The sequence below is a fragment of the Globicephala melas genome, chromosome 3 (assembly GCF_963455315.2).
Source record: "Globicephala melas chromosome 3, mGloMel1.2, whole genome shotgun sequence".
Classification (NCBI taxonomy): domain Eukaryota; kingdom Metazoa; phylum Chordata; class Mammalia; order Artiodactyla; family Delphinidae; genus Globicephala; species Globicephala melas.
Window position 1 is genome coordinate 87,108,789 of NC_083316.1, and position 27,148 is coordinate 87,135,936.

Genomic DNA, 27,148 nt, shown 5'->3' on the forward strand with positions numbered 1-27,148 from the left:
CACCACAAACGGAAGACCAAACCAAGGTACAGAACCGTTACTAAATTCCCTAAACCTTTTCAAACCAACATGCCGGGGGCGGGGGTGGGGGGGACACCACAGGGCTCCAACATCAGACCTTGAAAACATTGAGGACAAAATGTTGATCAAAAAAGTCATGTTGTTCCAGGTCCCAAGATGGTGGAGTCTTAAGATTGGGAGGGCGGTGACCACACGTGAGTCCTGTATGGAGCAGTGTCTCGGCCATTTGTGACTCTTCTTAGCCACGTCTACATTGGATGTTTCAAAGCCTCAGTGCATGTTTTGTATCCTGAAAGACTATTGTTCTCACTTACAAAAGGCATAAGAATCAAATTAATACTTTATTATCAAACACTATATACAACAGAGGTTGCTAATAATACAGAATTTAAAGAATGCAGTTTTTTTTAACGTTTTACTTTTCTTTCCTCTGCCACCCAAGAAAGTACAGTACAAAACAATAGTCTAAACTAACACAAACTATTACCTGGTCTATTAAAGGATACACGGTATCCACTACACAGACAGATCCTTATTTCCCTGCTTCACGTTGCAAAGCCCTTGGCAACCAGGGGCAAAGGTCGCTGGGGTTTGACTGACTGGGGCTGAGAGGCAGCAAAGGCTGCCCTTCATACTTTTGAATTGTTTTTGAAATTAAAAGCTGCTACAAAGTTCCGTCGACATCCTCCTAAGCCCCCTGAGGGTTGTTAACACCATCACAAAAGGCCACCAGCACTTTTTGGACAAGATGAAAACTGCACGATACCAATCGTCTTCTTGAAAACTCCGTGGCAAGCGTTACCTACAATTACGTCACTTTTAGGTAGAGAAGCACATTGTCTACTGGTGTGGATAGTCTTGCTTTTTTTTTTACATTTAATTTGTAGTGGCACAGTGGTGAAGGGGTCTAATTTCACTGTGAAAAATGAAAGACAATGGCAGAGAGGGCCATGAGTCATTAATTATTTTATCATTTGTTAGAGACAAATGCTAGAAAAACCACAGAAGTCACCATTTCTAAAATGAAATTAGCACTGATAATGTAGTTATGACTAACTGGAATCATTACAGGATCATTTGATTTCCTTGTGGTCATAGAACATGCAATATTATTTTGGTTCTATTGATCCATTTTAGAAGGCATCTTTTTCCCCCTACCCAAATCCCACTGGACCAACAAGCCTGTAACTAACTATTAATAAAAAAGAAGTATTACTGGGTATTACTGAGAGTTCTGAGTATATAAATAGTTAATGCAAAAAATAATCCAATGCTGTGAACTTTTGTTTCAGTGAAATGGTGGCTGCCTTCTGTGATAAGACTCTGCCACTCCAGAGAAGTTCCTGATGTCTGGGGGAATGGGATTTAATCCGAGAGGCTGGCAACCTCTCACATGGTTCCAAGTGCGAACAGACCCAGCATTAACATCCACTCCAAACGGATCGGGTAAGCCCAGATTACATTTCAACATGTGTACAACTCTCCAGCGTGCAGTGCCTTTACAGCTGCCTTTCATTCACATATCTATCTCTCTAATTCAGAACTACTCACAGTTCTTAGCAAATTCCCCTTCATGAAGTCTATCCATAATATGACCCCTCTTTTTAAACATGTACATTAAAAAAAAAACCCAGTTTTAAAAAAGTCCTTATTGTGCTGGAACGCTTCCAGTTTTTCACATCTTACACGATCATTGCATTTATTTTTTGTTTTGTTTTGAAAGGCATGGTTTCTGTTGACATGTCCTGCAACAGCCAAAAAAGGCTTGCTTGATTTCTTTTCTTTTCCATCGGTCTGACACTTTTCCCTGTCTAGGCTTTGGAGTTCAAAGTTCGTGACAGCCTCACCAGTAGCAACCCCCAAGGCTTGCATTTCCTGGTAATGGACTGGGAACATCCCTGTTGGCCGTGCTGATTTACTGTCCTCTTGCCCACCCCTACAATGAAACAAGGCAGCCCCCCCATATTTCTAAATGTATCAAGGGATACCACTTTTTCTCACAGGTTTAAATAGGACAAGCATATATACTCACTCTCAGCATAAAGTATATCTAAATAATGTATATTCTATTCTAGTGGATTTTTAAAAAAATAGTTTGTTAAAGTCTTTGGGACTCCATCTTGTTTATCTCCCACAGATAAACATATGTTCCCCCTACGCTTCAGGCTGTGTCAGAAAGGGAAAGAATATAAAATCAACTCTTGAATTTTTTCGTTCCAGACTTTGGAATTTTTATTCCAAATTTCCCTTTAGCCCTCCCAAGTAGTATTGACTCTTCCGGGGACAGGGGTTTGTGTCTGAGCCCCTGTAGTCGTGGAGTGTGGAGCAAAGTGTGGGTATGAGGGTGGGAGTCAGGGAAAGGCCACAGCACACTGGCGCTCCAGCAAAGCCAAATTACATCTCCTCTGGCCACTGACACCCTTTCCTTGGTACACATCGTTCCCCCAGAGGAGTATCCAAAGCTATTCCATATACACTCATCAACCCTGGCTTGTCAGCCTCGGGGAAGGTCACTTTATTTGTAAAAATGCCTCTTTCAGTTTCTTTAAAAAAAAAAAAAAAAAAAAAGTTGTAGCACCATGGTGATCTGTATTCAAAGGAAAAAAAATCTGGTGTGCGCTGCCCAGTCAGTCACCAAAAAAAGTTAGAGGCACTCACACATATATATCCCCCACCCAACGCAGCGTGTTTTCACACTTGCTCTGTGCTAACATTCCGGCACTCGACCCGCCTCCTAGACAAAAGGCTTCTTTTACGGAGCACAAGTTTTGCTGTCAAGAATGCTTTAAGACAGTCACCTTTTTAAAAAAACAAAAACAAAAAACAGAAAACCAGTGTCTCAACCTTTCAGAAGCCTGTTCATTTATATACTCCTAGAGGAAATGGTGTAATATTATATCTAGTCTTAATCCCTCCCCTCTGGACTTGACATGGTGACATGATGCCCTGCATGATCATCTTACAGTCCTGAACGAGAAGGCATAAGTATTGCGTGGGAGAGGAAAACCCTCCTGGGCCTCGCCATCACCGGCTGCATCTGCCACTATCCTTCCTCGTCCACATACCGCTGACAGTACGCTACAGGAGGTGAGCTCTTGGAGGAGAATGCACAGGAGCAGACGACCACGGGTGTCACTATAACCACTGGGCATTTTCATCTGGAGTCCATCTAATTTGCAAGGGGTGAGAGAAGGCAAGGGCAGGGGTGGGGGTGAGGTGAGGGAGGCAGCAACTATGTTAGCTCCCCCGGCCCCAAGTTGTTGCTTAGAATTCAGGCTGAAGGAAAGAAAATAAAAATCTGACATCTGCCAAAAAACCAATAACAAATCCCTTCTTAGGATGAGCAGTTGGGTGGATCTCTGGTGTTCCAAGACCCTGATGTTTTCTGTGACAGGTGATGGGAGGAGACTGTGCTATAATGTCAAAAGCATCGCCAGGAGGAACAGTAGGATTGCCAAAAGGCGGCTGGGTATCCTTGGTGTTTGTGCCGCGTTCTCGCCGCGGGATGGCTCGGCTGACTCGTGTACGGTATCATCTGTTCAAATAGAAAGCACACATTCCAATGAGATTTCACATCCTTAATAACTCTCTTGCAGCAGCCTGCTGTTAACAGACCGCGCCACCCTCTGCAGAGTAGGGTAATGAACCTTGTGCCACCATTGACTTTCATGTCTGCATAATCACCCATTATTTACAGCAAACAAAGGAGAGGCAGAGAAAATTGGACTTTCTTGGCAATTTTAATACTTTCCTTAAAAACTGAGGTGAAAAATGTGCACACTGTAACCTCTGGCACGTGAGCTACTCAGGTTTGCTAGCAGTCAAACCCACCATGCACAAACTTGGTATCTGAATGTACCGTTTAAACCCAATACGCCCTGGAGGAGCAAGTAACGGGGGTAGGGGTGGCAGGATGCAGTTAATGTTGGCACATTAGTGGTTAACCAGAATGGGCTGCCCTTTTTCCTCTTTTTAGCGGTTTCATAGGATTAGTGTTGAATGCCTGGTTGTTGGACGTCTAGATGAATTTTCAAATGTGAAGAATTAAATGCCAAAACAACAGCATTTTAACTAAACTACACATAGTGCTCACTAAACCTAACTAAACCGGTGCCCACTGGCTTGCCTACAATTAGGAATCAATTGTGGTGCTATTTCTATTACAAACCCTGTATCTCCAGGATTAAATTACTTGAACTTGACTATTTTTATTTTTGTCAGGCTGAAGCTGGGCACATAAATTATCAGTGTGGATGCAAATTTTCCTCTAAATAAAGTGGATTAAGTGAGGTAAGCTTCTTTTATTTAGCTATAAAGTGTTCTATGAGACTGCCTCTGACTCGGATAGCCTTCCCGAGCTGCATGATTAACAGGCTTAACTTCGAAACAGGAACTTTGCAGCAATTAGTACCCAAAGATAGACTGGAGGCTTGCCTATGAGCCATGCTATGCTCTGGCGTTGCCGGTCTTCTTCCTTCCACCTGGCTTAACACGTGCTTTTAGACTCAGTGATCTCTGAACTACACGTGGGGCCACCAGTGGGATTCTTTGGTAGATTTTATTTTAGCATCAGGAGAACTTCCTGTAGGAGGCTCAGCGATTGATTGTCAGGCTGGATTCACTCTATGGTCAGTCAGAGAGAATGGGTACAAGTGAGACTCTAGTGGTTGTTCCCAATTCTGTAGACCTCAAAGGATAATCGCTAGACATCCCTGAATGACCCACCTCGAACACCTTAATGGATTAATAACTCTATTCTATTAAATTCATTTCTGTTTTCACATCACACAGCATGTCACAATAGGGATGCTTTTTCTTTACTAGGCAGAGTCACACTCCCTGTTATTTGTCCTAAAGCGACCACCTTGCAGGCTCAGGCTGGTCTCTACTTCAGGTATGCTCACATGAGCTGTTTCTGTTCATTACATTCACTCCCTATATGAACTTAGAAATATGTCTTCTCAGCATTGAGGCTTCTGCTCTGGAGTGCTCGTATCATTTTAGCCTGTCCCCACGTGTAGAAGCTGCTGCCTCCCTGTGTCAAATTTGCTCTCCTCTCCTGGACCTTAGCAAACCTGCATGGAATACCTATTAGCTTAGGTAATAAGAAAAAGGTTAGGGAGCAAGAATGGGAGGTGTAATGGATGCAGGGGAAAATGTAAAGCCCCACATGATGCAGTCATTTATACTTGTGGACTCTTTTCTCTGCCGTTTCTTAGCCTTGCAAATGTATTAAATCTGTAGTTAGGAGGTAGACATAAATGCCCTTAACAGCCCTGAAAAGAAAATCCAAATCACTGTCTTAAGAGCACCAACCTGTTGTTAGTCGGAATAAGGGAGTACTTCAGGCTTAATTGTGAAAGAACCATAAACCCAGAGGATTCCAGAGTTCATTTTGAAATACCACTTATATTTATACACCTGAAATTACATCGGCTATTGGGTTCTTCTCGGTCTTATCTTCACCAACATATTACCCAGTCCTCTTCCTTGTAAAGTTTGGAAGTGTACTGATAAAAGAGGTACCCAAGTAACACGTAGATACTCAGTTGTGAGCTTGAAGGGGACTCGCCTTCTCAGTCTGACCAGGGTGCTCAGCGAGGGCTGTCCATGCTCTAGGCCCACACGGCACAAGACGGGGGAATGAACCTCGCACACCTTTGAGACGAAAGCGTTTGTCTATCATATAAGAGAAGCCATGAGGCCAATGTGCCTTTTGATCCTCAAATCATGGCCATCTTTGGAATTAACCTTTTTCTAGGCAACCAACCAGTAAGTACCCTCTTGCCCTCAAAGGAGAAAATCAGTCCCGTTAGGGGACCAGGGTTCTTCTCTTCTCACTGTAACATTGGTCCTGCCTCAGGATTCTACAGAGCATCCTTTGATTAAACAGGGCCTCAGTGTTGGGAGATTCTGTGGCCCTCAGGAAGCAAAATGAAAAACAGGCTGTTTGTTTGTTTGTTATTTAGGTAAGTCGGAGCAATTTCAGAATTCTAAAGAGGAATTCATAAGCAAAATCTATCCCAATGGAAATTACGCCTAAACATGAGAGAACTTCTACAACTTGTAACAGTGAATGTGGCTTGGAAAAAGAAAACACTTCTCTTCAGAAGCCAAATCAAGTCTTGCCTCCGGGCTACAGGATTCCACAACATGAGGGTTTCGGTGGTTAACTGAGAGAAGACGAGCAATATTTTGGAGCATGTTATGTGGCATATGTGTGCCCTGAGATCATCCTGTATCCCTGATGACAGGAAACTGGCAGGCAGAGTGTGCAAGCAAACAAAAGAGACAAACACATTCCAAAGACAGGTGAATTAGTATACATTGCTGAGAACATGCAGTGGAATCCTTTCAGCCTTGCTGGCTTCATAAAGTCTGGGTCTGCACTCAACCATCCAGCACAGTGGTGCGGAGCTGCAAGTATGAATTTTCGAAGGAGTACAGGGAAGTATCAAATCTACTATTGCATTCGTGCAGCCAGGGATCGTAGTTCAACCTTGTCTTACTTCTTTAGTGAAGGTGATCACCAGAATGCCCTTAAATATAGTCATGACTGACTGAGGGAGCTTCTTCCTGCAAGCACACCTGCATGCCTCTCCCCAACACACACACACACACACACACACACACAGTCTGACCACATTCTGTCAAAGCTTTGCAAACTTCTATCAGTTACAGGTGTATAGATTTGGGGGCCATCATGGACTTAAATGCTCACTGACAAAGAGTCTGTTTCCCCAAAGACAGTGAAATATGTTCACATATGAATGCATGTTAGCATCTTGCATTTTATCATTAGTTGAATTCAAAGGTAGATTTCCTAATGTCAGAACAGTCCTCAGTGTGCCTCTTCATTACCAGTGAAAAACATGCAATCTGTTATGTTTCTAAACAGCCTCTTGCTTTCCCGATAGGCAATGGAATTTACCTGGAAAAAAGATTACTGGAAAGCGCTGCCTACATTCTGCAACGGTGTACATCAGAAACTCTTAATTCAGGGTAACTTTTATAACACGCCCAACCCTGCCGGTCAGCCTACACATGACTTATGAACAAAGCCAAGATAGTAAAAGTTCTCTCCGTGGACATCTCTATGTCTAGCAATGGTAAGAGAATCCTTTTATACTAATGTAGGAATGGGAGTTGAGAAATATGAATATTACACCTGGATCTGTGTGTAACTAGCTGCATGGCCTGGGCAAGTTACAAAAGGAAGATTGTAGACTCTGGGGTCCTTAAAAGATCTCATCTCACTCACAGATCCTGTGGTGGCCCAAGTCCTCAAGCTTGTGAGGAGTCTGGAACCTTGAAAAGCCACAGTAATGCTTCCAGATTTCCAGAACACAATTAAAATGTCTCCATGTCAGCACTCATTCCTTGCAACTTTCTAAAGCAGCTAACGGATCCCTGGGGAGCCACTAAGGCCTCTGAGAGCTTATTGTACACACCTCTCCTCTGTGCTCTAGATAAGATGCCTGCCTTAGAAAAACAGGAGTGCTTGGGGAAAAAGCCTAACCCTTCCTGTCAGTTACAACGTGGAAGCTATTGTATGCCCTGAGGCACCACATTTACTCAAGGTAAGTCTCCCTAAGGCTCATTGACTGTGTGTCCCAGTAACAGTACTCAAAGGATAAAGTGGACCTCACAACCTTTTAATTTCCAGGGCCATCAGAAAGGTAAGTCCTACTGCAAATAGGTGAAAAAAAAGTCTCTGTTTACATAAGAGGGGGCTTACAAGGGCTTTGAGGCACACTCCTCAGTGAACAGAGGATAGAGGGCTCCCCCCACCTCATAATCAGTCTAGCTGCGTTAAAGAGCCAGATTGAATTTATAACCAAGTGGAGAGTTTACATTATCCACAGTATGCTGCAGTACAGAGGCTTCAACGATCCCGTTGGTGGGTTTTATTTTTCTTCATAGTGATGGGAAAGTTTGGGGGTATGGAAGATAGAAGTAGTAGAAAAGATTCACTTATCCTCGATACTTGTTTTGCCTCAGTAATCAAGGATCACGTTTGGCTCGACAGACTACTGCGGATACGTTTGTGGGAGCAGCAGGTGCATGAGTTTGTGGTGTTAGGAGGCAACATGGTTATGCTTCTCCAGACCTATTTCTATTGACAACAGCACAAATAATATTTGAAGTAAAATGAAGTCCTTTAGATCAGTTCAATGATGCATGTGAATTTCTAGAGAAAACTAAACAAACAGGTTGAATTAGTTGCTATTTTGTGCAATAGTCTTATTACTTTTATCCATAGATTTGGATATAATATAAAAGTAAAGTTTTATAAGCACATAGAGTAGAAATTTTTTTCTGTCTTACATGAAAACAGATCCATTAATAGTCACAGTAATTCACCAGCATGCTCAGAGGATATGGTAAAAAAGTAGTGAGACTTTTAGCTTTCTGATGGGGCTTCTATACTAGGATACTGCATTGTATCAAACCCATGTCAAAAAAAAAGGAAAGTCATAATTTATCTAACATGCATTACACAGAGATACTGGAGGAATGAGGTAGAATATAAGTAATATTAGCGTTGCTAGCAATGAGCAAAAGCAGAGCAACTGTAACATGCAAACATGCGGAGAGGAAGAAAGGAAAAAAAGTACTGAAGCACCAGAGAGAGATGCATTTGTTAAGAGAGATTCTCTAAGCATACTAACCTGCTGGTTCTAATGAATTTTCTACTTTGTCGTTAACATCGAAAACACGATCATGAACACCTATAGTTTTCATACAGCTATCTATAACAAAAATAGAGATAACAGCCAAATATGTTAGTGAAGACACCCTTAAACTCCCGCTTCTTTCTTTTTTCTTTCTAATTTTTCCTTTTACTTATGGAGAGACTGTTTTACAATCAGTGGCATGTATCCAAATGCCAATATTGTTCCCATTTGCTGTGCACGTACAACAGTCTGAGAAACAACAAGTTAGCAACTGCTGTGTACTTAAAATAAAGGCATCATGAAAAATAATGAGAAAAAATTTGATGAAAACTGAAACATGGATGTTGATAATACAAAACAGATACCACACAGGATTTACAGTAAAAAAAAAAAAGTTTTACCGCTGTGAACCAGACCACACAATAGAGCATGCGCAGTGAAGCCACCCTCGGAAGCTCATTTTAGTGAACTTACTTGTTGGTCGCACAAAGACTTTGAGCTTTAGACAGGACCGTCTTCCATTATCTGGGATTGCAGAGGCTGTGGAAAAGACAAAAAGAGAGAGCAAGAGAGAAAGGAGAGAACACCACCAGATTATTCATTTGCAAATGCAAATGGGCCACAGTAAATTCTTTCATGAATTCTTCCCAGAAGATGAAACAGAAATACTTTTCAGACTGACACTGACTGACTGCTATCGAAAGGGCTACTTTCCTATACCTGTCTTTCCTTTGCAATACGGTAAAGAAAGAATCATGCAAGAACGTTGGTAATCTACAGAAGAATACTTTGCATTCTTATTTCAAAGGCTCTTGCGTTTAACTTGATCTGTAATCAGTTTTCTCTAAAATAAGGAGATAATGCCGCATGAGTCCTCCTGCTTTCATAGAGAGCAGGAAAGGGGCCCCGCAGCCACCAGAGCCCAGGGTGTAAGCGTTGGCAAAATCCAGTTAACAGTTACAAGGCCAACTTAAACATGACCTAGTTCTGCTGGGGAAAGCAAAGCTCTGTCTGTCCTGAAAGCCTGTCTGTCAGTGCTTTGCAGGTAATTCAATTAGAGGTTTTACTCAGAACTTGGCTCCACATTCTGTATGACTAAACCAAACCCAGCAACTTCCATCAGGCTATTATAAGTACAATATGCTATTGAGAAAGTACTGGGTTGCAGTGGTACATTTATTTTTAAAAATTTGCCACAGAGAAGGATGGAATTAATAAAGTGGGCTTACCAAAACATGACAACATGTTTCAAGTTATAAATCATTTGAGGAAGAAACTTTCTTCTCCTCTTCAAGATAATAAGACTGTAAACTTCCCCTGCGTTTGAAAGATGATCTCCCCTCAGAACACCCAGCATAATGTCAAAGGGATTTCCAAGCCCGTAAGACCCTTAACAATCACATATGTTTACACATGCATTCTAAAGATGACAAAAATTACAGAAACGAGTGCTGCATACTTTCCTCCCTATGTGTTTGCTTCAAGTGTTTTCTTTGTTCAGAAAGAGCAGATGATATCAGTCAAAATACACATGGCTCACAATTAGTTTGGTAATACTGTCAGTGACAAAGAGAGGACCGGTGTTCAGTGTGCCTTCTCCCTCCTCTATTCTTACTGTCCCTCATGGTGAGCCCAGAAAACGAAAATGCTGATTTTGCAGGTGAGAGGATTCAAGATGCAAACTCTAGGTTAATTTCCCAACAGTCTCCTCATGTAACTCCAGGTCCACATTCTGGAGGAGAACTTATAAAGTCACCACCTAAAAGACATCAAGCTGGAAAGGACCCCCGTGTCGCTATGCAACACCTGTTGAAAACGCTCTTAATTCTTAGACCAAAGTAGATACAGAAAAGATGTTTTCAGCCCTCCCCACCTTCGTGTTCGCTCTGACAAGCAGTTAAGAAGTGCTAACAGCTGGCTTTGCTGTAGGCTTTCATTAAATCAAAGTCGGAAAAACTCCCTCTACTGACATTTACAGTAACTAGTGTGTTATTTAGGGCACAATATTTGCACTCTGTGGTTCGATCCAGGAAATGATGTCCTTCCTGTGGACCCCAACTGCAAATGTGCACGTCACGAATACAGTACACATAGGTGACTCCAAGTCGTTAGAAAAACCATGGGTTCTTGAGATAGTTTATATCTTGTTTGTGAGAGGTGGTGTGAAAAAGTGACACATGGATATTTACGCTGCTGTGCTATGGATTTCTGAGCTGAGATGAACTTACTGCAAGCCCTGTGAACTTGATTTACCACATGCAGTAGCTGATTTTACTGATGATACTGTAAGATATAACAGGCTCAAGGCAAGATCAAATGTTTGTTTTAGTGGGGGAACTTCTTAGAGTTAGCACACATTTTTCAGATTTCTATATAGGAGAAATCCTATAAATCCAGGACACAAAAGTCATTGTGGGGCACGCTGGAATAACTAAACATCAACACATGATAAACTGTCCAGGAAAAATTCAAGAGAGTTCTCTCACCAGCTCGCAAAGAGGGACAATTAGCCTTAGTTACTGGATGAGCTATATTATTCTGTACACTAAAAATATTAAATGTACTTATATTTATAAAGACCTCTCTTCCCCATCAAACTTCTCCCTTCCTCATCTCCTCTCTATCACCAGAAAAGCTGTATGACAATGATAACGTGACTGATACCTTATGATGCTGTTTGACTATTATACGCTAATCCTTAGAAAGACTGATAAACAAAGAATATAAACAAACAATGTGAGTACACAGTGCAGATTACATTAAGTCCCTTGACTCCACAGCCTCTGACCTGAGCTCATGAAATCTTAACCTAAGTCGGTATAACTTGGGTTCCTTGTTTGCCACGTTGAAAAACAAATATAATACCAGAAGGCATAAAAACTTTTCCATATGTCAGCAAAACTCAATTTTTTATGCAAGGTTTAAAAAACTGGGAGTGTGGCTTTATTCCATGTCCTGTTCCAGGTTTCTTAAACCCACACCTCCTGCCTGACAAATAGAGGGTTCCTTTATATCACTTACGAAGAATGATTATTATTAGTAATATTTGAATATATAAGGTAATATGAAAGTGCTTTACTAGTCACACCTAAACAACAAAGCGGAGGCTTGAAGCATTAAAAACACAAAACAGAGGAACTGAAAAATGTAATAGTCACACAAGTAAATTTATAAAGAAAATCCTCTTGGGATCAATTATGAGCAAGATTGAAGATGCACATGAGGGAGTAAAAGCTTAAAACGTGTCTGGCCTTTGTCAGGAGGTGGGTATTATTGATCTCTATGATTCTAGAGACACACTTCACTTTATACTAAGTAACACTTTTAGTTAAAACAATACGCTGTTTTCCTTAGAAAATTAATAGTGAAAGTTTGGAAACGGATAATAAATAATTACTACCATTTATTATATATGACTGCAGCTTTACCTATCCACTCAAACGCTTTTAAAACTGCTATGTACAGTTGCCCTGTTAGGTGCTATGGATGCGAAGATGTGTAAGACAAACTGTTTCTGTCCTTGTGCTGTGCTTATCCCAGCTGGGGACATAGGTAGGAAACACAGTTTAGGGACCAGGAGGCATCCATGTGGTAACTGAGGTTTGCATGAGCTTCATCTGGGCAGGTGAGGGTGTCGTGGGAGTGTTTATCAGAGGGAGTTTTATCCAGGCTTTACAGGTCCTCCAGAAGCCAAACAACAGCAACTGGGACAAAAGAATTATAACATTTCATCCCTGAGTTCCCAAATTGGAGCTGTAGCAACCAAAAAGAGGTCTTCACCTGCAACAGGGGAAGAAAACCTAGACCTGAACTCTTCCTATAATGATATTTGGATTTTCTGTGCTGGAGAGGATGTGGAGAAAAGGGAAGCCTCCTACACTGTTGGTGGGAATGTAAATTGGTACAGCCACTATGGAGAACAGTATGGAGGGTCCTTAAAAAACTTATAATAGAACTACTGTATGACCCAGCAGTCCCACTACTGGGCATATATCTGGAGGAAACTAATTCGAAAAGATACATACACCCCAATGTTCACAGCAGCACTATTTACAATGCCAAGACATGGAAGCAACCTAAACGTCCACAGACAGATGGAAAGATAAAGAAGATGTGTATATATTTATACAATGGAATATTACTCAACCATAAAAAAGAATGAAATAATGCCATTTGCAGTGACATGGATGGACCTAGAGATTATCACACTAAGTGAAGTAAGGCAGGCAGAGAAAGATAAATACCATATGATATCACTTACATGTGGAATCTAAAATATACAAATGAACTTATTTACAGAACGGAAACAGACTCACAGACGTAGAAAACAAACTTATGGTTACCAGGGAAAAGGGGGGAGGGAGTTTGGGATTACAATATACAAACTACTGTATATAAAATAGATAAACAACAAGGTCCTACTGTGTAGCACAGGGAGCTATACTCAATATCTTGTAATAAACTATAATGGAAAACAATCTGAAATATATATATATAACTGAATCACTTTGCTGTACACCAGAAACTAACACAACATTGTAAATCGACCATATTTCCATAAAAAAAAGATATATGGATTTTAAAATAGAATTTGTCAGATTAAAATGAGAAATTCAATTCATGTCTTAAACATTTGTCACATAATCCAAATTCATGTCCCTTTACTCAGTTTACTGCTGAAAATGTACCTTTGGAGTCAGGAAGCTGGGAGTAGGGGTGTGGGGACCATTAAAACAAGCACAGCCTCCCATTCCGCGATCTTAATAGCAACTTTATAAATCAATCCACAGAGTCCCTTCCCCCTAATGATCTGCAAAGTACCCATCACAACCTTACAACACAAAATGAAATATAATCTAGGGGCCCTCTGGTTCTCCGTGTTTAGAGTATCCTGCTAAAAAAGGGCTGCTTATCTTCGCTCTGTTGCATGACTTCAGACAGGAGCTCTAACTTCAGCCATTCCTGAAAACCTGTTTGCTTGCTCTCCTGGGGCTCAGGTGAGCATGGCTCAGCACTTATCAGCCAATCTGATACATAAAGGGGACCACATTCAATACCTCCAAATCTGTACTTCCAAAGGCTGTATTTAGCATTGCAAATATTTGTAGCATTCACATCACAGTTAAGTGTGGGCCCGTTGGCTGGATGTGGCATCCTGCTTGTGGCAGGCAACTTCTGACCTAGCTCCAACAATCCACACCTGGTATGCATGCTCTGTGTCTGCCCCTCCCCTTGAGAGTGGGCTGGCCCTGGTTGCTTGCTTCCGGTGAGTGGAATACAGCAAAAGTGATGGGATGTCACTTCTGTGATTATGTTGTAAAAGACTGTGCCCTCCTTTCTCCTTAGCACTCTCGCTCACCTTCTGAAGCAAGGGGCCACACTGTGAGGTTCTCAGTGGAAAGGCCCACACGGCAAGGAGCAGAGGGAGCCTTCCAGACAAGTGCGTGCAAGAAGCTGACCCCTCAGTGCAACAACCCGCAAGGAGCAGAATCCAGCTAACCATCATGCGAGTGAGCTACAAACTGAATCCTTCAAATGACTTGTCGCTTTGGGAGAGACCCAGACCCAGAGGACGCAGCTAAGCTGCCCCTGGATTCATGACCCACAGAAATGGTGAAATAATAAATGCCGTCTTAGCCACAAATTCGGGGGTGATCTGTTACTCAAGAGCCAACTGACATGATGCTGTGCAGTCAAGGGTTTCCCATGCCCACTTGAGGCTTTAGGACTGAGGCACCGGAGCGCACTGTGCTGAAGGCTCCCACACAGCAGCTCCTCCCTGATTCTGCTGCCATGTCTAAACAAACACACCCCTCAGGAGTTTACTTTTCAAGCTACTGGTACAAGTCCACTTAAAACAGGCCTTGAAGAGAGGTAATTATAAACTGCTGTTGAGGAAACACTACAAGAAATCTCTATTTGTTTTCACTCCGGCATTTAAAAACTGTTTCTCATTTTCCTCCCCATGCCACTTAGTTTTTGCTAATGTAGCCAGCCTGTGCCGTTTCTCGTAATTAGCATGATGCTTCACATTAACTCCAAATTGCTGGGGGAACCTAAATGAGCTTTGATACAAAACGTAAACTTAAATCATAAGAGAGAATGCCTTTCCCCAACTGTGAGAAATAGAATATAAAGATGGACTTGAAGACACCAGAAATAAAAGGACTTCAAATAATAAGTTAAAATTTCTCTTCGTATCAAAAAACGCCTATTTATCTTTTACACAGGCTATCAAACATAAACATCATGAGATTTTAAGCAACTCAAAAGCCATCAAGGAAACAAATGTTCTTCTTCATAAGGAACCGAAAGTTTAGAAGGAGAGGGGTGAGATTCTCATATTTTCAGGCCCAATCCTGTACTCATTAGTTCATTTTATCATCCCTCTGCCTAACCTTATTCATCCTCAAATCGTAATTCCAAAAGCCAAATCCTTCTCCTTTTCTGTGTCCCTTGTCAACCTGAGTACTTTGGGAAATTTTATTTTTAAAAAATAATCAGCTGCTTCTTTTCCAAAGAAATGAGTGTGTGTGTGTGGGGGGGGGGGCGGTATTAAAAACACAGTTTTCCATTGTGTTTGCCGCAGACAATATTTCTTAATTTGTGCAAGTCAAAAGAAAAGATGGGCTATTAGCTGTTAGCACAGCCCAGTTTTTCCTCTGTAGGTTTTCACGCGGTCTCACATACAACATAAATATATGTAAATTAGACAGGTGATGGCAGAATTAAGCATTAATATTCTTTTCACAATAAATGCTGAAGAAGTAAAGCCCATTTAAACAAATGGTACTACGGAAAATGTCGTGTAGAATTTAATGAGTCAATAAAATCCATTTTGTGTATGTGGGTGGAGGGTAGGGAACCGAAGAAGTGGTGGGAATAGGATAGAGATTAACCAAAGCCATATGGACTTCTTGGAAAATGGTTACCAGATCCTCAGGAAAAGTCTTAAAACAAAAGTTAGGCCTCTTGAAAGAAGACCCCAGCAACAACTTGCAGCTGGCTATTTGCCCTTCTTAAAAGCAGCACAATACCTAATTTTCATATTAAAAACAAAATCACCAGTTATGATGCAATACATCTCACCAGTCTACCTTCTGAGATTTAAAAGTCACGTTTTAATAGCCTGCTTTTGGCCCCGGGTTTATCAAGCTTGCACCCTAAGAGCAACCTCAGCCCCCGACTGCTCTGCCCACACAATTCATCTCCCACAGCCTGCTGTGTCTCAAGACTTGAATCACTGGCAGGTTAAGGTCAAAGCCCCAGAGGTAAAACTTGGAAATGAGGTTACTAAGTAAAGGTGGAAGCCTTGGAGAAATTTAAAATATCATGTAAACAATAGAAACTTTGATATGGCTCTGGGGATGTTTCTTTTTAAAAAACTAGAAAAGGAAGAGGGGTATTTCCAACAATAAAATAAGGGTAGAGTGTACTCTGCAAGCTAAATCTTGGTTTCAACACCAGGGAACTGTAACAGGGACAAAAAATTAGAGCAGAGTTCAGGGTGAGAGAAGTAAAATAAGTTCCAGCTGTGCAGCCTCAGACAAAAGAAAAAATAGGAGGTACCCACCCATCACACCCATGCCCCCCGCCTCTACCCCCTTAGGCAAAGTTTCCCTGCAAACGGCTAACCTAAGTGTTATTTAAGTTCCAGCAGCGAAGCCTCAGTAGATCAATTACTTTTTCTTAGCAACCTCAAATAAATGGCCGAGGACAAATTCTTTCGCGATTTCTAGGAATAAACAAATAAGACATTATCATGTTTTTGTACCCATTTGTTTGAAGTGTGGGCAAACTTTTACTTGCTTTTTAAAGCAGTGACAACCAACCTGTTTCTACTGCTTATTGAGGAAGGCTAGTCCCATGTGTTTGGATATCTGTTAAGGCACGACCAAAAAATAACCTGGATTTCAGAGAATGCTTTTAAAATATCCTCTGTAAGAAGCATTCCTAATTCTTTTCAAGAAAAATTTAAGTCAGCTTAAACCTCAGATTCTGAACCTAGACTTGATTTTCTTCCATGATATGACTGGCAAATTCCAGCCCACATAGGCACAGAATACAACACTTAGATATCATTTGAATTGTTAACAAAACCTTAAACACGAGGAAATACATAGTTCAGTTCCTAATTGGATATTTTACTATTTTTCAAAAATTCACTGAACATCTTTGAACAGTTAGGGAAGAAAAAAGTTTCCTATTATACACTAGTGTTGTAACTATTTTCTGAGAACTGGGCTTGCCTGAGGCAGTACTACTGAAATGACTGTACCAGGCCTTTAAGGTCAGATAGTTGTGTCTCTTGTTTGTGGTGATTTTGGTGAATTTCACCTGCTCTACCAAATAGGTATAATCTGGCAAAAGAAGACAGGAAAAATGATTCACTTATAAAAACTCTTCTTCAGCTAGAAGCCACATAATAAAGCTAATAACAACAAAAACAAAAACTCAGACAAATGCAGAATCCCAAGGAGGAACTATTTATATTATTACTTTGACACAGGGCTCTTGGGTCATCTCTGTGATGTGCTATTGGGGTGACAGTTAACTGATAAGCAATGAAAGTCACAAATCCCATTACTCATTTGTACAGTATTAACAGAAACAATGTCATTATCATACAGCACTAATGTAGCAAGACACAAAATTACTAATAAACATCAAGTTAATACAATCCAAAGAAACTCCTAGAAAAAAGTTAATATTTCTTTGAACCTTTCATAACCACTTTCATCCTTATCTTCCTTGGTGAAGGGCCCTGGAAAGGACATGGGTTAGTGGTTTGAGTGCATGTATAATGATGATCTGAACTTTCTCCCTGGTTCACCCATTCTGACTTGTTTTGTGCCTTGCAGTCCGCTGGTTAACCCACATGGGCTTTGGTTTCCCTGTGAGATTACCCCTCTAGAAGAAAAGTTGAAGTATGACCAACTTTAGAGGGCCTGTGAACTTCTATATTGCACTTGGAAACTCAGGTGACAGATCCCTTTAGATCTAGAATATCATTTCACTACTCCACAGACTGATACCATCAGCTCTGCCCGTATCGCTCCCACTGCACAGCGATTTCCCTAAAGCAAGCAGCCTCTGGTTCTAAGTGCAAATTTGGGGGGGGGGGTGAGGGGGAGGAAAGGATCAGCTCTGGATAGTTGTGACAAAAAGTTATATATGGGCTTCCCTGGTGGCGCAGTGGTTGAGAGTCCGCCTGCCGATGCAGGAGACACAGGTTCGTGCCCTGGTCCGGGAAGATCCCACATGCTGCGGAGCGGCTGCGCCCGTGAGCCATGGCCGCTGAGCCTGCGCGTCTGGAGCCTGTGCTCCGCAACGGGAGAGGCCACAACAGTGAGAGGCCTGTGTACCACACACAAAAAAAGTTATGAGGCATAAGGGAAACCAGGGGGACAAGTGTGACCTTTTATTTCTAGCCTAAATTAGACAAACTGGATTCTCCCATAGTTTCGTGTGTATGGAGGCTGGGCGTGGAGGGCAAAGGGGTTTATGTGAGGATGTGCACTGAAGCTGGAGTGAGAGTTTGGAGAAATCGGAAAGGGCAGTGAAAGACCCTGTTCCTTTTGGAAAAATCATGCTTAGATTCTGTGAGTTCTTTTTTTCAACCCGTGTTAAGAGTGTGAGCATGCGATTATATTAGAGGGACACTGCCAAAGATGAGGATATAAATCCTGTAGAGAAGCAACCGGCCTGCGCACTGAGACGGCCTCTGCAACCGCACAGACTAACTGTGCTACAGCGATGGCCCTAAATAAAACCAGTCCAGAGGCGGTGCAAACACTGCACCCATGCCCACACCCATCTCTGGATATTGTGCTGCTGTAAATGGTTCCTACTCCTGTCTTTAATATTCTTTTGCATCACATCTGGGTAAATATCTCTCTCCACAAATCAGTCGTTTCTTTGGTTGTTCTTAGTCACAGGTCACGGTCCCCCCACTGTCTGCCATCTCTGGTGGTATGATTCGTATCTAGACAGGAGTAGCATTTGTTTGGGCAGCAGGCCCCTAAAGGAACCCTAAGAGGCCTGAACAAATTAATGTTCTCTCTTTGGAAAGTTGAGTTCTACCAAGGATGGAGTTATTTAGGCACCAGGACTGTACGTTTTGTCTCACACCAAAAATGCTTTCCTTGATGAAGAATTTATGTTGACGGAGTGAATAAAATCAAAGCTAAGGATAGGGACTGTATTCTTTGTGTGTGTGTGTGTGTGTGTGTGTGTGTTACGCGGGCCTCTCAATGTTGTGGCCTCTCCCGTTGCGGAGCACAGGCTCCGGACGCACAGGCTCAGCGGCCATGGCTCACGGGCCCAGCCGCTCCGCGGCATGTGGGATCTTCCCGGACCAGGGCACGAACCTGTGTCCCCTGCATCGGCAGGCGGACTCTCAACCACTGCACCACCAGGGAAGCCCAAGGGACTGTATTCTTGTCTGCTCTGGTTGTCTGTAGGTAGGAGCATTTCCAGTCAAGTTAATGGCTGTGCATTCCAGGGCATCACGCCACAGATAGCAGCCAGGGTCTTTCATAATCTGCCCGACCCTGATTTCCTTCTTTCTCTCTCCTATTCTTTTCTCTCCTTCAATCCACATTAACAGCTAGTCCCAACAATCTTTCCTCTCAGAACCTCCCTGGCTCCCTTTTCTCATGTGACCCTCCCTTTGCCTCTTAAAAATCCCAGCTTGCTCTGGCCATGTGAGATATTTCTCCATTTTTCCAACACACGACCCTTCTGGGTTCTTACACTGGTCTGTTTCTGTCCCCTTGGTAGCACACAACCCATATTCTGTTTTGTCTCAGAGCTGGCTGCTACACTGCATCTCTGCTACTAGAGTTATGAGTTTCCGGCGGGCAGGAGCTGTGCTGGGTTCTCAGTTCTGGGGATTCCACGGCTTGGTTCATAACGTGTTTGATAAAGATATGATTAGTCTACAGGTAACAAAAATCTGTATAGCTGCAAAGTGATTTGTTGACCAAATATAAACAAACTCAGGATTAGAATAAAAAAGAAAAATGAAGAGAGTGGTTAAGGAATTTTTTTTTTTTTTTTTTAAATCCCCTTTCCTGGAAGGTTCCTCAGCCCTCTCTACTGGCTCCTTCTTACGGAATGATGTTGGAAATTGTGACTTGATAGCCAAAACCCAAAGAGACATACAAAATTCAAGCAGGTATTATTTTCATGTTTTTGCGTATGTGGTCTAAGAGATAAGTAAATGAAGGGAATGTGGGCATCATTAAAGCCAAAGACATGCAGAATCTCATCAAATACCCAGCCTCAGTAGGGGTTGCAGTAAACAGGAGAATAAAGGCAAGTGGTGCTAGAATCCAGGTGACCACGGGCTGCTTTCAGTAAGGACAGGAAAGTGATGTTTGGGGTGATTATGATCGAAGGTGAGAGTGAAGCCATCTGGCTGAAACCCTCTAGTCATTAAGAAGCCTTGGCAAGTTAAGGTACCTCAAATGTTAAATGAGAACGTAATCCCAAAATTGTGTTGAGGGGATACAACCATACTTTAGTCACAGTTGAGTTTAAAAACAAAGTAGAGGCATTTTTAAAAGAATCAAGACCACAGAGCTAGTAAATTTTGTGTTAAAAAAGCATCTGAGAATGTGGAACTTTAATAAGCTGTAAGGTGTAGGAATACTTTGGCCATTTAGAGTAACATGTCAGACATGTAACTCCAATTTAAAATATGTAATGGAACAACTATTTAGACTTGTGACTAAGTGAAATTTTAGGTTGATATGCAGTTTTAAACCATTTAAGAGAACTAAAACCTCATCTTGTTTTTAAGTTTAAATTATGATGAATGATAAGAATTACTTAAGTACTTGGGAAGTTTTATAGTCAACTTAAGTACTTAAAAAGGAAAGAAAATATATTAAATCTTTAATGGTTAGAGGAGTTTAATTAACCAAATTTGTAAATAGAGCCAAATACTTAAATTTACTCATCTTATATATAGAATAGTAAGATGTATAAACTAATCTGAATAGGCAAAATTTGATGTTTTACAGAATTATTTTTTAAAATTTGTTACTTTAATAAATCAAATATCAAAATTTAAATCCAAACTAACTTTTTAAATAATCTTTCTTAAGACAAAGTACTATCCTGAATATTTCTGGCTTATTCAGTTTTTATTTCATTTATTTATTCCTTCAAAAATTTTGTTTTGTATGCCTGCTTTGTACCAAGCACTGTGTCAAGTTTTGGAAACACTGTGGTGTATTAAAAAACGGTTCCTGCTTCTGGAGCTTACAGTTTAATTGGGATAGAGACAATAAACCAGGAAACAAACAAATCCCTAACTGCCAATTATACTAGGACCTATAAAAGGAACATCTAGCTCCTGAGTAAGCCAGAAATATTCAGGTCCATATATTACAAAAAAAACCCAAGGGGACCAAGGTGTCGAAACTTGAAAGCTTCACTGACTGATGGGCTATATTTTTCACTCTCTGAATATTACTTCTATATTTCCTCTTGCTAAAATGCAGAGAAATCTCATAGCTAGATGAAAACTTTGCCCACTTTATTGCTGCAGCAAAGTTTTTGAGATATTTGTTTACTATCTGATTTGCCAGAAAGCCTCGTTTACCAAGCAGATAAGGCACAGATGATACCAAGATGAGATAATAAAGGTTGATACATTACAATTATGACTTTAATATGAAGTATAGTAAATAAATCAATGATGTATTTTCTAAAGCTTCTAGTATTTGAGAAGTCCACAGAATGGAGAAAAGGATAACCATACTTCAAAATATGTTCCTATTTCTTAAGAAATCTGTGAAGCTAGCATATAAACACAAGCATTCTATCCACGAGCTATGATATTAATACCAGGAATCACATTTTGATACTGATTCCGTATGTCATATTAACAGGATTTTTTTTTTTTTGTATATAGCATGGCATTTGGGGCAAAAAATTCATTTTATTTCTCTTCTGCTTAGTAGAAGAAAAAGTATGTACTCTTGGGTCAACTTATCTTTTTAATCTAAGAGGTCTCAGTTGAAATTGGCTTTGAAGTTTTGCTAATTACAAAACTCAATAGGGGTTTTTCCTTATTTGGTATAACTCATATTTCTATTCATTAACCCCAGTTTTAAAAAGATTAAAAAGTCTGAAGAGAAACAACTTAAAAGTTTGAAGAACAGCCTCTCCCCTGTGATACCTCTAGATGCTTCAAGTGCAAACTTCCCCCCATACTATCTAATTATAAATCTTTTGTGGTTACGGGAAGGGGAGGTAAAACTTACACATTCTGGACTTCGTAACCGCACAGTGCTACAGGGAGATGAGAAATCATCAATGTTTTGTACATTCTATATATTGGGAAAATTAATGTCAGCCTGAGTCACAAGGAAATCAGGGTTCTGAAGGGCCATCCTGCTAGCTGCTTTTCTCAGGGCCAAGCCACTGGGTTCAGATGCTTTCATTCTGGTGAAAAGATCATTACCAAGCGGCTCTGGGGAAGTTGGCCCTCCTGTAAGTGTACTCCTTTGTTATGAATATGGAACAGATGGAGCCAAATCTATCTGCTCCGTAGGAACAAAAACACTTACAACCCAGCTCTCTCTATTAAAGACTCTACTTAGCTCCTTTATACCATCGGCTTTCTGTGCACTGCTGTGAGGTTTTGACTTTACAGAAAAAGGCACTTCATAAAAGCAACAGTTCTTACTCTTAAACCAAAGTGGCCTAAGAACTAAAAAAGATGAATACATGGTTTCACCCACAGGACTCCTTGGAGATATGCAGATATTCAGTTAGGGTGTGTGTGTGCGTGTGTGTGTGCGTGTGTGTGTGTGTGTGTGTGTGTGTGCGCTTGGAAGACAGTATTCAATTCTGGTGAATGCCTGCCTTAAAACAACATGAAAATACAGAGGAGAGCGATGAAGATGTCATGTTTCTCATTATGAGGATGGCATCTAATTGCTCTAGCATAATAAAATGCCAGGATTTAATTTTGTATATATGTCTGTAAGGCTAGCGAGGGCTGCCTTGAACAAAAAATACGACTTATGCATAACAAAATCACGCGGGTAAATATAATTAGTAATTAGGACCTATCACAAAACAAAGGCTATACGATGAGTCCTCCCCATGAAAAATAGTAATAATTACTTTCAGCGTCAGGCCAATTTGTTTTTATAATAGGAAAGATGTAAACACTGCAGGTAAAACCAATGTTTGTGCTTGTTTATCATGCTGATGGGCCGAAACACATCCACGGGCCATCCCTACAGTGTGCTGTTGCCAAGATATGCATGTTGACAGATAGCTGGATAAGTCTCATAGGATTCAGGGTGTGGATGCCCAAGGGTAGATGCACCTCCCCTTGATGGCAACAGAGGGAAAGGAGTGTCTGCCTTATTTCATTACATTTATTATACTGATACATTTACAGTCTGACTGCCTCTTCGGAGATAATTGAAAAAAGAAATTCTGTGGCAGGATGCTTGGATTCTGACTAAATCAAGTCTTCGAGCGAATTTCCTTCTGCCAGTGGAAGCACAGCTTGCCCGAAGTCGTAACCTTTGTTGGAGGAAAGGAACTGGCCTTGAAGCAGATCATGAAGCAGATGTTTTATGCCAAATCAGAGTCTGGGGATACGTAGGCTACTGCAAATAAAACTCCTCTTCTGTCTGTTCAATCATTTCAATTCCCTGCAGTGTGAAATATGAACTTGCCAACAAATGGCTAGCGTGCTGTGCCTCGCAGCAGGGGGGGAGAGTGCCACAGCTGTGCCAGAGCCTGGAAAACTTGAGACGCGCATGACATGTTCATTAGTTCTCCTGTTCAGCCAGGCCCGAACCAGGCCTTTCTCCGGAACCCATAACGCTGGGCAGGAGCAGGACTGCTGACTCCGCCCAGGAGTCAAAGACATGCTTTCCACCAGCATGAGATGCACAACTTGGCCTGACCTCTTGGATGACCTCAGAAGGTTAGTCTTTCAAACAAGAAATCATCGGGGTACGAACAGATTGAAAAAAAGATGTCTGAAAATGGTCACAGCTTTTCTCTAACTTTATTAGCAGCCTGCGCTGTGAGAAGTAAAAAAGTGAAGAACTGAAATGTACTTCGAGCCTCAAAGCATCTATGGGAGACTGCAATGTCCCAATGAAGAACTCATCAGAAAGGTTATCAGAAAGATATCTTGTCTTTATCAGAAAGATGAAATTGTGGAAACTGTCCGGCTCGCCTGTCACCGGCAAGTGGAACACTAGTTCCTTCTAGGTTGATTCCACATTACAGTTTCCCAATTAAAAAAATGGTTAATTTATCTAAATTAAAGTAAAATTAGAGTAACAAGTTTTAATGTGAGGTCTTTTGCAGCATACTGAACACACATATTCATATATCCCCTTATGCTGTAATCCTAGATTATAAATATCCCATATTCACATGCTTTCTAGTGCCACATTCTTTCAAGTTTTAATCAGGAGCTCCTTAAATAGAAATCATTTGCATCTGTAAACATTCCCTTGCAGTAGTATTTAGCAGTATATTCTCTTTGTGAAGAGCTATTTTAAAAGGAAAATAAAACTTAATATGGAATAACAATCAAACAGAGGTGTAAAAAGATAAATCAGAGGCTTGAGAAGCCTATCTAACCTCTTTATGCAATTTCTGAAAAAATGTTTTAAGTTTCCCAATCTTAAAATAGCCCAGAATCATATAGGTTATTCTGGATGTCGGATTACAGGAATACTAGTCATATAATCCAAAGCATGACCTAAATCATAGGGGCATTTTCAAGAAATGAAATGAGTTTGAAATCATTTATTACTTTGAAACGAGGCCAAATAAGTACACATGGTTCAAGCTCGAAATGATAGACCATTGTCACAACTAATGGCCAAGTTCTCATTAGTTTAGCATTTCTAAATGAAGGCTGTAGTCAATAAATCTGTCACACAATGGTTACAAATTATTGTTTTAAGGGATTAATAACAAGACCTATATTTTTACTTTAGGATTCTTTTGGTACAAATTACTCTAGAATATTATTTCCCCATAATGTTTCTTTTTCTCTATTTAACTTGACCAAATACAAATTGGAAACATAAAATTATTGCTTAACTGATATGGAACTTGGTGGGAGGGAACTTCATTTCAGGATAGCTACCCATTTATCTACTATTTCTATGCACCAGGCACTGTGCCAGGTTTCTTAAATTTAATCCTCAGAACAGTTCTACAAGGCAGATATCATTATCCTCATTTTAGAGAGGAGGAAACTGAGGCTTAGAGGGATAAGTAGTTAGCTGATGCCATACATAGCTAGTGTATGGTAGAGCAGACATTCAAATCCAGGTCTTTCTGATGCCAAAACTATACAACCTCAGTTTACAGTAGAAATCGTACTTTTCTTCATGACAGCCCCACTTCAAATATTTGTTTCATAAGTTCTTAAAAGTCCTTCCAAAAAGTCTGGGGGTAGATTAAAACTTGGTGGAACTTGACGATGTAGTCTTAAGCATTCGCAGTGGGTTTTAGTAAGAAAACCAAGCGAGAGTTTTGCTGCAGAGACATGCCCTATGCCTATTTCCTAATCAGATGCATGTCACGAAAAAGCCTTTTAATATTAGATTACTATAACTGATGTACTCCTAAGTACCCCTATGCACCACTGTAGGAGGAAATATGAAACGAAACACAGTCACCCAATGTTCCAAAAAGAAAACAGAAAATTGGCAGCGTCCTTAGTACACACAGCCTTAAAGGAGAGATTTCTCAGCCTGGCGTCGCTGTCTCTGACCTCATGGCATCCCTTGGGATTTAGGCGGCTCTTGCCTGCTCCCACTCCTGTGTACCTTAGCCTTGGCCCCGAGGAGAAGTAGATTAGCTGACAACGTTGTGGCACAAGAACCGAAATTCACATGTTAAGCAGAAATTCCTCTTCTCCAAAACCCAACTCAGAGGGTTGTGTCTGGGGGAGAGGCCTGCTGAGCCCAAAGCCGCCTGCCTGTATATATATAGAGTCAACCGCCTTTCCTGATGCCTCAGTAAAATAACAGATGCAGCAGATTCACTAACTTTTACCTTAAATTCAATAAGGATATGGGTTCATTAATAAAGTGCACCAAGGGTGATTTTGTATCTATTTCTTCTTTTTCTCTTGCAGTATAGGTATTTGATCCATGAATGTCCTACTCAACACACATGTAACAGTTTTTTCTGCACCATCTATTTTCCAAGAATTCCTCCTCTTAATGGACTACATCCAAAGGATCCCATCCAGCCAGAGAAACAAAGGACCCTGCTCCACTTTGGACAAATGGACAAGAGTCCCAAGTGATCCTGGCAGAACCTAAGTCAGATCATGTTACTCCTCAGCTGAAAACCCTCCAACGGCTCCCATCTCACTCAAGAGTGAAATCCCGGATCCTTACCACGGTCCACCATGACCCCGCCCTCTAATCCATCACACACACTTGCACACATTCACAGAGCTCTCCCCCCACCCCCGCTCATCCTGTCCCAACCGTGCGGACGTAGACAGGCAACTCTCCTCAGGCCCTTAGTGTTTTTCTGTTCCCTCTGCCCAGAAAGCCCTTTTGCCAGACAGACACGTGGTTTGCTGCCTCACTTCTTTTACATTCCTCCTCAAGTGTTAACTATTAGAAAGGCCTTTCCTGATCACTCACTTTCTATTTATCACCGCTATATAATTATAGAAATATATAATTATATAAAATTATATTGATCACCTTATATGTAAAGATAGATTACCCTATATAGATATATTTTTAATACATTATATATTAAATATATATAAAATAGTGATTTTTCCCTACCTCTATATTGCCTATTCTGTTTTATTTTTTCATCCTAGCATTTACCAACTGCATGACGTATTGCATATTTATTTATCTGCTTGTTTATCCCCCTCCCCACCCCCTGGCTCTTCATTAGATTGTAGGCTCCATTAAAGCAGGGCTTTTGCCTATTTTTTTCTCTACTGTATTCACAGAATCTAAAATATATCTGGCCAGCAGTATGCACTCAATAAGTATTTGTTGAAGGAAGGAAGGAAAGAAAGGATAAATGAGCGAAAGACAAAGTGAGCCCAAGAAAATGCTTGTTTGCTCACTGATCTACTATAAATGCCCACAAAATCACAAGTTCAGAGTAGAAAGGTAAAATAAAAAAGCCAATAACTGAGTAAGCATGTGGGTTTCCTGCAATGTAAGCAGGTCCTTAAGCCTGCTATAAATGTGAATAAGTGGCTTATTTTTCAAGATACAGTGGGCTTTTTCCCCCACATTCAGTTAAAATGCACTAAAACATATTTGTTTAAAGAAAAATGATTTTAAAGTACCTTTGAAAAAGCTACTAATAACCTGATGGCTGTTTTCAAGGCATTCCTGTGAAGGGTGAAGGCAGATGATGACAAGCTATCAGCTAAGTATCAAGTGCAAGAA

General features: G+C 40.9%; 1 protein-coding gene across 2 annotated transcripts in view; it reads right to left on the reverse strand.

Annotated features, from left to right (window-relative positions):
- Positions 1 to 343: 343 nt before the first annotated feature.
- EFNA5 (ephrin A5) overlaps positions 344 to 27,148 on the reverse strand; it is a 278,957-nt gene continuing 252,152 nt past the window's right edge. The window contains exons 3-5 of one of the 2 annotated variants that reach the window (XM_060296083.1): positions 9,174 to 9,239; positions 8,694 to 8,774; positions 344 to 3,556 (exon numbers count right to left, since the gene is read on the reverse strand). In XM_060296083.1, coding sequence (XP_060152066.1) covers positions 3,435 to 3,556; positions 8,694 to 8,774; positions 9,174 to 9,239 — 269 coding nt within the window. In that variant the 3' untranslated portion in view covers positions 344 to 3,434. The remainder of the gene's footprint in view (positions 3,557 to 8,693; positions 8,775 to 9,173; positions 9,240 to 27,148) is intronic. The other variant, XM_060296084.1, reaches the window with a different exon arrangement.